The sequence below is a fragment of the Cyprinodon tularosa genome, unplaced genomic scaffold (genome assembly GCF_016077235.1).
Source record: "Cyprinodon tularosa strain WSP-4 unplaced genomic scaffold, ASM1607723v1 ctg1305, whole genome shotgun sequence".
In the NCBI taxonomy this organism is placed as follows: Eukaryota; Metazoa; Chordata; class Actinopteri; order Cyprinodontiformes; family Cyprinodontidae; genus Cyprinodon; species Cyprinodon tularosa.
In genome coordinates, this window is record NW_024038121.1 from 38,463 (window position 1) to 51,480 (window position 13,018).

At 41.2% G+C, this 13,018-nt stretch overlaps 1 protein-coding gene across 1 annotated transcript; it reads left to right on the top strand.

Moving 5' to 3' along the window:
- The first annotated feature begins 9,542 nt into the window (after nucleotides 1-9,542).
- Nucleotides 9,543-12,946, top strand: LOC119778235 (mucin-5AC-like). The gene is made up of 6 exons (XM_038277386.1): nucleotides 9,543-10,982; nucleotides 11,065-11,075; nucleotides 11,191-11,367; nucleotides 11,533-12,370; nucleotides 12,430-12,518; nucleotides 12,601-12,946. The coding sequence occupies exons 1-6, from the start codon at nucleotides 9,543-9,545 to the stop codon at nucleotides 12,944-12,946; spliced, it is 2,901 nt and encodes a 966-aa protein (XP_038133314.1).
- The last annotated feature ends 72 nt before the right edge of the window (nucleotides 12,947-13,018 follow it).

Here is a 13,018-nt window from a genome sequence, read left to right on the forward strand (position 1 = left end):
CAGCAGCTCCCGTAGTAAAATTCCTTTAAGCCACATACAATTTGCAAACAGATGTGTGTACAACTAGTAAATGAAATTCTGGGAAACAGGATGCTAAAAAGCTGTTTTCTAAAGGCTATGGGATATACTTGACATACCCTTAAGAGTCCCAGAGTGGGGAAATGCAGGTGTGCCAGTGGCAAAGTAATTTGGTAAACGAGAGCATGTAGGTACACTGAAAACTAGAAAATAATCCTGTTAATAGTATGAATATGTCTAACAGCTGTAGGGAGGAGGGATCTGAGGTATTTTAATGTGTGCACCTCAGGTATAGCTGTCTTTCACTGAGGGAGCTCTGCAGCTCTGAAACAGCTCCCTGCATGCAGTAGATGACATTGTCCAACAGTCACAGTGCTGCTGGTCTGTAGCCTCAGAAGCTCCTACAATCTGGGCTTGGAGCACAATCTTCCACAGTTTGTTTCTCTGCTTAATTTTTAGAGAGACAGGAAAGAGAAGGTGTGGCTGTTTCATACAGTAATATAGGGTTCAAGAAAACAGAAGCAGACATAAAGAAAAAAGCAGAGATACAAAAGGAAATCCAGCTACACACGGCCCGTCCAGGAAACACACAGCCAGGCAGATAACCTTCAAGATAGCTCCCATATCCAAGGACAAAAAGAGAGCACATACAGGTAGTCACTCCAAAATCTATAAAGAAAAGGTGTTGATGAAAGCAGCACAGTTGATATTTTTCTCTAAGATGGTGTCACAGCCAAATAGGAAGAGATCAGATGAAGCTTCTATGAGAAAAAGCAGACAAAGCATTAATTTAGAGATTGAACTAACAAATTCGGTAGAGGGAAGAATAGAGACACTTCAGGGTGGCCGGCTGCCGGCGGAGCCCGCGGATTCGTCCCCGCGGCTCCCCGAGGCGCCGGCACGGCGGTGGCTGGGGGGCTTCTTCGGGGCTGTCTCTCCTCCTCCGTTTGGTGGGGGTCTGATTTCCGGGGCTGGCCCCTCCTTGGTGCCTTCGCTCTTGGGGTCCCTTTGGGTGCCTGGGGCTTTGGGTCTCCCAGCGCTGGACTCAGTGCTCTGGGGGGGGTGCCTCTCCGGCTCTCCACAACCACTATTGAACATTTTTTTTCTATGGTTAAAACTTTACATGCACAAGTTCACCCTCACAAACAACTACAGGTGCTAGGCTTCAGGTACTTGGAGATTCACTTCCAAACAGAAACCCCACATTCATATCTTCAGGTAACACAGAGTAGATGTCAGACTTAATAATATTACTTTAGCGATAGTTTCAAGGTGTTGCTTTATTGTATATCTCGTACCATGTCTTTTGGTTGTGCTGTTCTTTTTTCATCTCGTTACAGGTGATGAAGCAGACTGAAAATGTTTTGTCATTGTCCTTTCTATCTCCTCTTTCTTTCATCTTTTCTCCTTTTTTTCCTTTTTTTTTTCCTTTTTCTTCTTCTGTTTTTCTGCTCTACTTACATTGCAGTGTCCATATAAACTGTAAAACTCCCTGAGAGATTGAACTAACAAATTCGGTAGAGGGAAGATTAGAGACAAAATGAAGCAGAATTATGAAGAGGGCTCCCAATCCTGATCAAAAGTAACACCAGGATCTTTTACTTTATTATTGAAATCAATTTAATACCATCCAAATGAAGTTACTGACTAATCAGCTTCGTTTTCAAAGACTCTAATCCAAAGACAACAACTTCTGTTTTGTCTGCATTCAGAAAAAGAAAGTTAAAGGTACTCAAGCCCATTTCTCTTCGTGCATGCTCTATTTTAAAGGTGGTGTTATCATAGCTCATACAAGCTTACTGTGTCCGAACGTCCGCCATAACCCCTAAATCCCTCAATCACTACATAGAGTGGGGACTTTATAGTGAACTCAGTCAACTTACCATTCAGACAGATGATCACCACCCCGTTGGTGCACTGCAAGGTGCCTGCACCATCTTTGCTATTAGTCACCCCTCTTCGGTAGCAACAGCGGGCCCTTGTGACAGCAAATCCACTAATGCTTTGCGAGGACAGCTCTCTGTGCAAAACATTCAGGGATATGTCTGCCTCTTCTGAGGCTTTTTTTTCTTCTCATACACTTCCTAGATACTTTTTCTCTTATGACCTTCGCCCATTATCAAAGAACCGTGGTGAGAAAGGTGATCTTCAATGTCTGTACGGTAGCTCACCACAGATGTACGCCTGAAAGTTGCATGTGCAGAAAAAGATAGTTAACGAGGCAAGCACGTAGGACGGCCTTATGTAAATATATCACCAGAATGATTGACAGTTAGGAGGCCCACTTATTTAGATGATCCACCTGGAAATAAAAGTTTGTCCTCTATATCTTTAAGAGTCATCCAGGTTTTTAAATCTCAGCAAAAATTTAAGTCTTTCACATACGTTCATCATATATTCACTCCATAACACAACATCAAACAAAAATAAAAACAAAAACAAGGATGCACCCTCTCAAGCTGTTTTTAACAGTCATGAGCAACAGAAACAAAATATGAAAATATAAAGCAGAAAGCCTTCTCCAAAATTTTAAAGCAACAAGTGTAAGTCAATTTAATTGATATGTTTGAGAGAGGCTGATTAAATTATTCAATTATTGTGTTCTATGCAAATACAACTAGTAGCAACGTTAGAATTCTTCCTAAAACATGGATGAAATAATCTATTTCCAGCAAAATGCCTTTTAACAGGTCTACACATCAGAGAGAACATACCCGAATTCGGTTAATGGGTCAAAATGACCCCAGGGATCGTAACGGAGTGTTTTTTGTATGACCTTGGCCGTAAGTCTCCCGGACTTAAAAACTTATAAAGCTCTTTCAAATCATCTGAACATGTCTTGTACATTACATTTGTCCCACCTCTCTGCATTTCTCTATTTTTCATCACTTCTCTTTATTTCATAATTACATTTCTGTCTTTCCTGTTTTCTTTCTTCAAAATAATGTTAAAAGAAGACGTTCTTTTGCATTTTGAGCTGTAGATAAACCGCAGAACTTCACATACATTCGGATCAACCTTGTCCGGATTCTACACTAATTATAAACGTATCTTGTACAGAAATTTTTGGAAAAAGGTTTCTGCTTACCTTTTAAAAATGCGCACTATAGTCCCATGAATGCTGAACCCGATGTGTGCATCTCATTTTCCTTATGCGTTTCCTCCTACCTCCATCAAAACCACGGTCAAGGCACCATTTTGTTTTTGTGAACCCTTTTTACCTGGTTTAAATCCAATGGAGATATTGTTTTTTCAGATCTCAGCATACAAAAAAGGAAAGACATGGTTAAGTATTAACGGTATTTATTCCAGTCATGTTTAACAGGATCACTGATACAAGGACAAGCTGCAGAGGAACATCGTACCATCTATCTGGCCCTTACATTCCGGCCATTTGCAGGGAAAGAACCCACTGGCAAGAGCAGGGAGTTTCTGCCATCTTTCCCTTTTTATCTAAAAGTCAGTCAGCAAGTGTCCCCACAGCCCCAGTCAATATTCTTGGCCTTACAGCCTACAGCAATACCCTATAAGGTGAGGCTGGAGTCACTCTGGTCACCATGTGTCAGCATAAGAATGTCCATTTTGGCTAACCCAAATAGAAGAATGAACAGATATAGAAATAAACAGATGTCAGAGTTATTTAAAACAGAAAACAAAATAAAAATATTTAAATCTTCAACATACTACAGAAAATTGGTGATAGTACTGATCCCTGTGAACCAAGAAGAAAGAACGAAGAAAGAACCAAGATGGTACTGCACATACATCCAGAGGCAGGACATAGAAACTGTGGAGAGTTTCAAATACCTGGGTGTTCATGTCAATAATAAACTGGAGTGGACTCATAACAGCGACGACCTGTATAAGAAGGGCCAGAGCTGCCTTGTACCTGCTGAGGAGACAGGTCCTTTGGACAGAGCAGGCCCCTGCCAAAATCCTTCTATGACTCTGTGGTAGCATCAGGCTTCCACTACACCGTCGTCTGCTGGGCCCCTGGCAGCGCAAAGCGTGAAAGGAAGAGACTGAACAAACTGGTGAGAAAGGCCACTTCTGTCCAAGGCTGCACTCTGGACTCGGTGGAGGAAGTGGCTGAGAGCAGGTTGCTGTCCAAGCTTAAATCCATCATGGACAACACCTCTCACCCTCTGCACCAGACTGCACCCACACCCTGTTTGTAAAAAGGAGCGCTACTGCAGGTCATTCATCCCTGGTGCCATCAGACTCTATAATGCGACGCTATTACAACAATAAGTTCTGCAGTATCTAATTACTATTTAATACTCTATGATAACGTGTTTTTATATTTTTGGTACCTAGTGCAGTAGCTATATATGCATAAATACCCATCTATATAAATACCTATTTAATACCCTGTGCAATAACCCTGTATAATAATCTGCTAGATAGGCAAAATAAATAGGCAAAATAAGAGACTTCAGCTGTTTTTATATATATATATATATATATATATATATATATATATATATATATATATATATATATATATATATATATATATATATATATATATATATATATATATATATATATATATATATGTGTGAGGACGCACTGTATATGCTGTATCTACTCCCATGCACCTTTTCCTATGCTATGCTTGGCACCTTCTTCTTCTTTTTAACTATTTAGCTGATGTAACAAGTAAATTTCTCCACGGTGAGATCAATAAAGTTTATCAAACAAACCATCTGTGGTGCTCCATTCTTACCAGAGGGATCAGTACCAGGGAGTAGAGTAATTTAGAGCAATCAAATGTGTTCCAAACTATTCACAATGCAAATCCAAGAGCTAAACAAGGCACAGTTTGCCAAAGTAAAATTTTATTACATGAATTGTCCAAATCAGAAATAAATAACCTTTCATATAATTGGCTTATGTCTTGTTCCCAATAGAATAATCAGGGTTTGGAAGCCTTTTAGTTTCTTTAGCTAAGTTTGATTACGAAAACAATTGATCTAGCAGCTAACAGAGACATTTAAAAGGACTCTTTTGGACATATTTTGGGAATGAAATGTAATGAGTATATCAAGAAACTGAAACATGAAAATTATATTAGCATTAAAGTAAATTTCGTCTAAAGTGAAACTGATTTCCTGTTATTTTGAATAAAAATCATGCAGCAGGACATACCAAGTCCATCCATCCATCCATTATCTGACAAGCTTGTCCCAAGTGGGGTCGCAAGGGGTGCTGGTGCCTATCTCCAGCTGTCTACGGGCGAGAGGCGGGGTACACCCTGGACAGGTCGCCAGTCCATCGAAGGGACATACCAAGACATTCTCAGTTATTATGAATAACATTTTTAACAGAAATATCCTATATTTTGTTGCTTCACAGCAGCATCAATTCATAGCCAGTAAAAACCCCTCTCTGTGAGGTGACATCAGCAGGAGAACACTTTTGAAGCTACCTCAACATTCTATAATGGAGATTGATGGAAAAACTGACGATTATTCAGGCACATCTAGTCTGGAACTGGTTTGTGTGGTTGAACCATCAGCCAGCTAAGTTCAGGAAATGATGCTGAGGAATATGGAAGTACCACATCATAAAGGTCAGTATCATCAAGATCAGACCTCCAGCCTACCAGCCTCCAGAATATGAGCCGGAGGTTGATAGCTAAAATGACAGCAGCAGCCCTGGTATAAAACATACAGTGGGGGAACACTTGCAACACTTCTTTTACGTCTTCTGCCAGAACAGGGGCACCTGCTGTTTTAATTTCTTTAAAAAAAAATTGGCAGAGCAGTACCTGGCCAGCTGGCATCATCAATTATGTGATTCCCCTCTGACCTGAAGGAGAATTAACTAAGTAATACTTGAAAGCAGATAGGTGACTTATTTTAAGAGGTGCTGCATTCTTCCCCCATGGACAGTTTTCCACAATGCTGCTTATTTATACATTTTCTTATTCATTTGTTTTAATCATTGTCACTATGTCAAGTTCCTTTCATGTGGCACTAAAGCCCCGGAACAAGCAAACTCCTGCTGATAAATTGGGACCTGATCTGCCAAAGATGAACCTGAGGACCAGACCTCATTTGTTGCAATTTCTTTGGGTTGGTTGGTTAAGCAGTAAGTAGTTTTGCCTTTTACTCCTGAGAAATCTGTGAGAACACAAATATAATTTATTTTACAACTGGATTTTATTATAATTTTTGAAATATACAGTAGAACATATGTTTTGGGCCCCCTCAGCCATATGCTCTGTGAAGAGATGCCTTTGTACCCGAGCACAGTCATGGGAGGGAACGCATGTCCTTCTTAGAGTGACTTAGAGATTTTGTGAGAGGGGGACACGCAGTAGTTTGGAGAGGAGAGTACAGTGAAGCAAAAATGCATGTTTTTCCACTAATGCTTGAAGTTAACCAGCCTGGACATGGATCTTCTATGTCGCCAATTAATATCATGGCTTATAGCATTACAGTAGCTAAAGTGAGGGTTTTGCCCACATCTACAGCCTTAGGAATGATTCAAAAACTCAAAATAACTAAGAACAGAACAACCAATAATAGATGATGACCCCAGTTCATCTTGCCACCACACTCAGTGAGAAGCATGGTGAGATAATTAAATAGGTCAGCTTATTATAAAAACTGCCCCAAGTGTGTGTGTGTGTGTGTGTGTGTGTGTGTGTGTGTGTGTGTGTTTTTATTGTTTCTTTGTTTTTTGGGGGTTAAGAATAGTAAGATGGGGCTTTGCAGCCCTGCCTTTTGCATTTGTTTGCCAAAAAAAACAGTTTCAAGAGAAACAAAATCTCCTGCAGGATATAAAGTTACAGTAAACCCTACCCCATGTGCTTGAACTACTGGTTTAAAAGCTTGTCAGGTCTGTTGCAAAAACAAAAAACAAAACTAAACAAAAATAATTCAGCAGTCAGTCTTTTGTATTTTGCAAATATGTTTCTTTAGATACATAACTGAAACCAACAAAACTGCAGCATCTACAGAACTTTGTGGACCACAAAGTTGACGTAGAATTAAGTAACTTTAGCATGGGCACTTTACCATTTAATCACCATTTCAGCAGTAAATACTTGAATTCTAAACTACAAAAATACAGATAAGAGATAAGATAGCATGTGGTCTTGTCACTTCATTGGAATGAAGAAACATTACATTCCACTGTAAAATTGTGACTGCTCAAAGAGATTTTTTTCATTTGTCAGGGTTTGTAGTTTGTCTGGATTTGTCATGCCACAAACTCTACCACCAGGTGGTAAAAAAAAATTCAGCGTCATGCTCTTAACATGCAGGCAATATAAAATGACAAACAGCAGTGTGGTATCTCATGAGTAAAAGGAGGTGCAGGACAGTTTTGAAGAAACACATGAACTTAAGTACTGCTTTGGGTAAGTGGACAGCTGTCAACATGAAAGTGATGATACTTTGATTGCTTAATTCTTATGTATCATTGCCTGTTGTCTCTGTTTGTGCATGGTGAAATATTTTTTTATATTTTCCACATCATTTTTGTCATTTAGCTTTTTTAAACATCTATTTTCAACCTTAAGTGTAAACTTTTTCTGTGGTATCAAACTCTAAAGATGCTTATTGTATTAACATTTATTTATCCAGCTACATTTTTATTTAGACTGATAAGACAAAAAAAATAAGGAAAAAGTTTAATTACTCTTGAGTATGTGCTCAAAATTAAACCCAATTTTAAAAGTTGGAGGGTGCTAGAGAGTGTTAAAAAAATTTATCACTTGCAACTAAGCTTGGTTAAGATTAACCAAATAAATTGCACTTCAGGTTTTTGAATGGTGGGAAAAGAAAAAGCACTATTTCTGATAGAGAACTTACATTCCGCAGACAAACACCACAAATTGATATTAAAATCTTAACCTTTTAACCTGAGACAACTGTGCAAAAAAACAATTAGCATAAAGCCCAAACTAAATAGGACACCAGCTTCTTAAACATAGCTGTCATTATAATACAGATTGCATACACACATCCCCTCCCATTTAGTAGGTACATGATCCCTGACAATACACAACAGAAGTTACCTGCATATCAAATAATGGAGTTCAAAATACTTCTGTTAGTCTTTTACTTGGTGGCTGTGCAAAAAAAAAAAAAAAAAATTACAGACAGGGTATCAGACCACTCAAGTATTCAGGCTCAATTATACTCTGCATACCATAGAACCAAACACAGACAGCAACTTTTAGTTCTTATGCTTCACTTCTCTGAAATAAACTCCCAAAAGAGAAAGTACAGAAACTCTATGTTGCTTTACATCAAAATAAAATCCAATTTATTTAGATTTGCCTTTGAATTTTCAAATGAAGCTGTTAACAAAAACAGTCCAACTTTTTTTTTAACCCGCCTGCTGTTTCAGTAACGTGTTTTTATCTGTTTTCTTTTTTTTTGTAATACTCTGCTTATATAGAGCACTTTGGATTGTTTTTTTTGTTTGTTTTGTTTTTTTTACAGGTGATACAAAGTACAACAAAACTGGTCTTGCCTAGTCATTGCACTCAAATTAATTCTAGAATAAATAACTTTTTGTCTCTCTCAATTTCAATCAAAATAGTGTCACATAGCAAAAAATGCTGAAATTATATTAAATTAAGTGTCCATGTAAGACAAATATATCCTGTTCAATCCGATTTGATTTGTTAAAATGCAGGATTTTCTAGAACATGGAGAAAAAAAGAAACTCAATGAACATTTTCCTTTCACATTTATATTCTGATCTTCAGACAAAGTAATTGATGGAAGACAGGTTTCTCCCTTTCATGTCACTTAATTTTCCCACATAATGAGAAGCACTTTACCTGTACATTTCAATTCAACGTTATTGAGGACATGTATATATTTGCATCCCAAAATAATGCAACCCCATAGCTGTAAGGAAAACTAAAGGAAGAGACAATAAAGAAGAGAAACTTGTTTAAAATGAAATTGGAGACAGCTGGAGAACATACCACTGCAATGAGATATTGATCAAACCCTTCTGGTTCAACATGACTTCCAGACAATATGCTTTTGATTGATTAAAAGTTTCACAAGTACTTTTTTAAGATAATTTCATGCAAAACCAGTTATGATAGTTGTCTTCCCACAATCCTTAATCCTATCTAAAGTGAAACTAACAAAGAAAAATAACTGGAGCGTGGGGATGTTTCTTTATTATATCACAATCAACAACTTTACACTTTGTGCTTCGGTTTTTGTCTGATAATACAATGAAAATAACTCTAAACATTATTTTCCACATTGAATTAAAATATCTTTATGGGAGTCTAAAAGGGAAAAGAAACTTTCAGTTTGAATATAATGTTATAGCTACATGTCATTGAAATTTCAATGAGACATTTTTTGTTTATATTGCAGAAAAAGGATAAAAAAGCATGGGGATTGAAAAGATATTTCTACTGCTACTACTGCTAACAGGTAACACTTAGAAATTTTGTCACTGATAACATTTGAGCCCTTTACTGCTATGATCTAAACTTATTCATATGTGTTAAAGACATATTAGAAACATCCACAATGCCTCCAACCACTACAACAGCTTCTCCAACCACTACAACACCTGCTCCAACAACAACTATATCTGCTCCTACCATAACTACATCTGCTCTAACCACAACTACAGCAGCTCCAACCACAACTACATCTGCTGCTCTCACCACAACTACATCTGTTCTGACCACAACCACAGCTGCTCCGACCACAACAACAGCTGCTTCGACCACTACAACAGCTGCTCCAACTACCAGTACAACTGCTCCAACCACTACAACAGATGATCCAACCACAACTACATCTGCTCCAACCACAAATACAGCTGCTCCAACCACAACTACAGCTGCTCCGACCACAACTACAGCTGCTCAAACCACTACAACAGATGCTCCAACAACTACAACAGATGCTGCAACTACAACTACACCTGCTCCAACCACAACTACTGCTGCTCCAACCACAACAACTACAGCTGCTCAAACCCCAACTACAGCAGCTCCAACCACAACTACAGCTGCTCCAACCACAACTACAGCTGCTCCGACCACAACTACAGCTGCTCAAACCACTACAACAGATGCTCCAACAACTACAACAGATGCTGCAACTACAACTACACCTGCTCCAACCACAACTACTGCTGCTCCAACCACAACAACTACAGCTGCTCAAACCCCAACTACAGCAGCTCCAACCACAACTACAGCTGCTCCAACCACCACCACAACAGATGCTCCAACCACCACAATAGATGCTCCAACCACTACAACTGCTGCTCCAACCACAACTACAGCTGCTCCAACCACTACAACTGCTGCTCCAACCACAACTACAGCATCTCTAACCACAACTACAGCAGCTCCTACCACAACTAAATCTGCTCCTACCACAACTACATCTGCTCCAATCACAACTACATCTGCTGCTCTGACCACAACTACATCTGCTGCTCCAACCACAACTACAGCTGCTCCAACCACAACTACAGCTGCTCCGACCACAACTACAGCTGCTCAAACCACTACAACAGATGCTCCAACAACTACAACAGATGCTGCAACTACAACTACACCTGCTCCAACCACAACTACTGCTGCTCCAACCACAACAACTACAGCTGCTCAAACCCCAACTACAGCAGCTCCAACCACAACTACAGCTGCTCCAACCACCACCACAACAGATGCTCCAACCACCACAATAGATGCTCCAACCACTACAACTGCTGCTCCAACCACAACTACAGCTGCTCCAACCACTACAACTGCTGCTCCAACCACAACTACAGCATCTCTAACCACAACTACAGCAGCTCCTACCACAACTAAATCTGCTCCTACCACAACTACATCTGCTCCAATCACAACTACATCTGCTGCTCTGACCACAACTACATCTGCTGCTCCGACCACAACTACAGCTGCTCCAACCACAACAACAGCTGCTCCGAGCACTACAACAACTGCTCCAACCGCTACAACAGATGGTCCAACCACTACAACAGCTGCTCAAACCACAACTACATCTGCTTCAACCACAACTACAGCTGCTCCGACCGCAACAACAGCTGCTCCGACCACTACAACAGCTGCTCCGACCACAACTACAGCAGCTCCAACCACTACAACTGCTGCTCCAACCACAACTAAAGCATCTCTAACCACAACTACAGCAGCTCCTACCACAACTACATCTGCTCCTACCACAACTACATCTGCTCCAATCACAACTACATCTGCTGCTCTGACCACAACTACATCTGCTGCTCCGACCACAACTATAGCTGCTCCAACCACAACAACAGCTGCTCCGAGCACTACAACAACTGCTCCAACCGCTACAACAGATGGTCCAACCACTACAACAGCTGCTCAAACCACAACTACATCTGCTTCAACCACAACTACAGCTGCTCCGACCACAACAACAGCTGCTCCGACCACTACAACAGCTGCTCCGACCACAACTACAGCTGCTCCAACCACAACTACTGCTGCTCCAACCACAACTACAGCTGCTCAAACCCCAACTACAGCAGCTCCAACCACAACTACAGCTGCTCCAACCACCACCACAATAGATGCTCCAACCACCACAACAGATGCTCAAACCACTACAACTGCTGCTCCAACCACAACTACAGCTGCTCCAACCACTACAACTGCTGCTCCAACCACAACTACAGCATCTCTAACCACAACTACAGCAGCTCCTACCACAACTACATCTGCTCCTACCACAACTACATCTGCTCCAATCACAACTACATCTGCTGCTCTGACCACAACTACATCTGCTGCTCCGACCACAACTACAGCTGCTCCAACCACAACAACAGCTGCTCCGACTACCAGTACAACTGCTCCAACCGCTACAACAGATGGTCCAACCACTACAACAGCTGCTCAAACCACAACTACATCTGCTTCAACCACAACTACAGCTGCTCCGACCACAACAACAGCTGCTCCGACCACTACAACAGCTGCTCCGACCACAACTACAGCAGCTCCAACCACTACAACTGCTGCTCCAACCACAACTACAGCATCTCTAACCACAACTACAGCAGCTCCTACCACAACTACATCTGCTCCTACCACAACTACATCTGCTCCAATCACAACTACATCTGCTGCTCTGACCACAACTACATCTGCTGCTCCGACCACAACTACAGCTGCTCCAACCACAACAAAAGCTGCTCCGAGCACTACAACAACTGCTCCAACCGCTACAACAGATGGTCCAACCACTACAACAGCTGCTCAAACCACAACTACATCTGCTTCAACCACAACTACAGCTGCTCCGACCACAACAACAGCTGCTCCGACCACTACAACAGCTGCTCCGACCACAACTACAGCTGCTCCAACCACAACTACTGCTGCTCCAACCACAACTACAGCTGCTCAAACCCCAACTACAGCAGCTCCAACCACAACTACAGCTGCTCCAACCACCACCACAACAGATGCTCCAACCACCACAACAGATGCTCAAACCACTACAACTGCTGCTCCAACCACAACTACAGCTGCTCCAACCACTACAACTGCTGCTCCAACCACAACTACAGCATCTCTAACCACAACTACAGCAGCTCCTACCACAACTACATCTGCTCCTACCACAACTACATCTGCTCCAATCACAACTACATCTGCTGCTCTGACCACAACTACATCTGCTGCTCCGACCACAACTACAGCTGCTCCAACCACAACAACAGCTGCTCCGACTACCAGTACAACTGCTCCAACCGCTACAACAGATGGTCCAACCACTACAACAGCTGCTCAAACCACAACTACATCTGCTTCAACCCCAACTACAGCTGCTCCGACCACAACAACAGCTGCTCCGACCACTACAACAGCTGCTCCAACTACCACTACAACTGCTCCAACCACCACAACAGATGACTCAACCACAACTACAGCTGCTCAAACCCCAACTACAGCAGCTCCAACCACAACTACAGCTGCTCCAACCAC

Excerpts from the sequence above, each read along its gene's own strand:
- LOC119778235 (XM_038277386.1), top strand. The coding sequence starts at position 9,543 with ATGCCTCCAACCACTACAACAGCTTCTCCAACCACTACAACACCTGCT. Across the intron at positions 11,368-11,532 it reads TCCAACCGCTACAACAGATG|CTGCTCAAACCCCAACTACA; the intron begins GTCCAACCACTA and ends CCACAACTACAG. Across the intron at positions 12,371-12,429 it reads CCGACCACTACAACAGCTGC|CTGCTCAAACCCCAACTACA; the intron begins TCCGACCACAAC and ends CCACAACTACAG.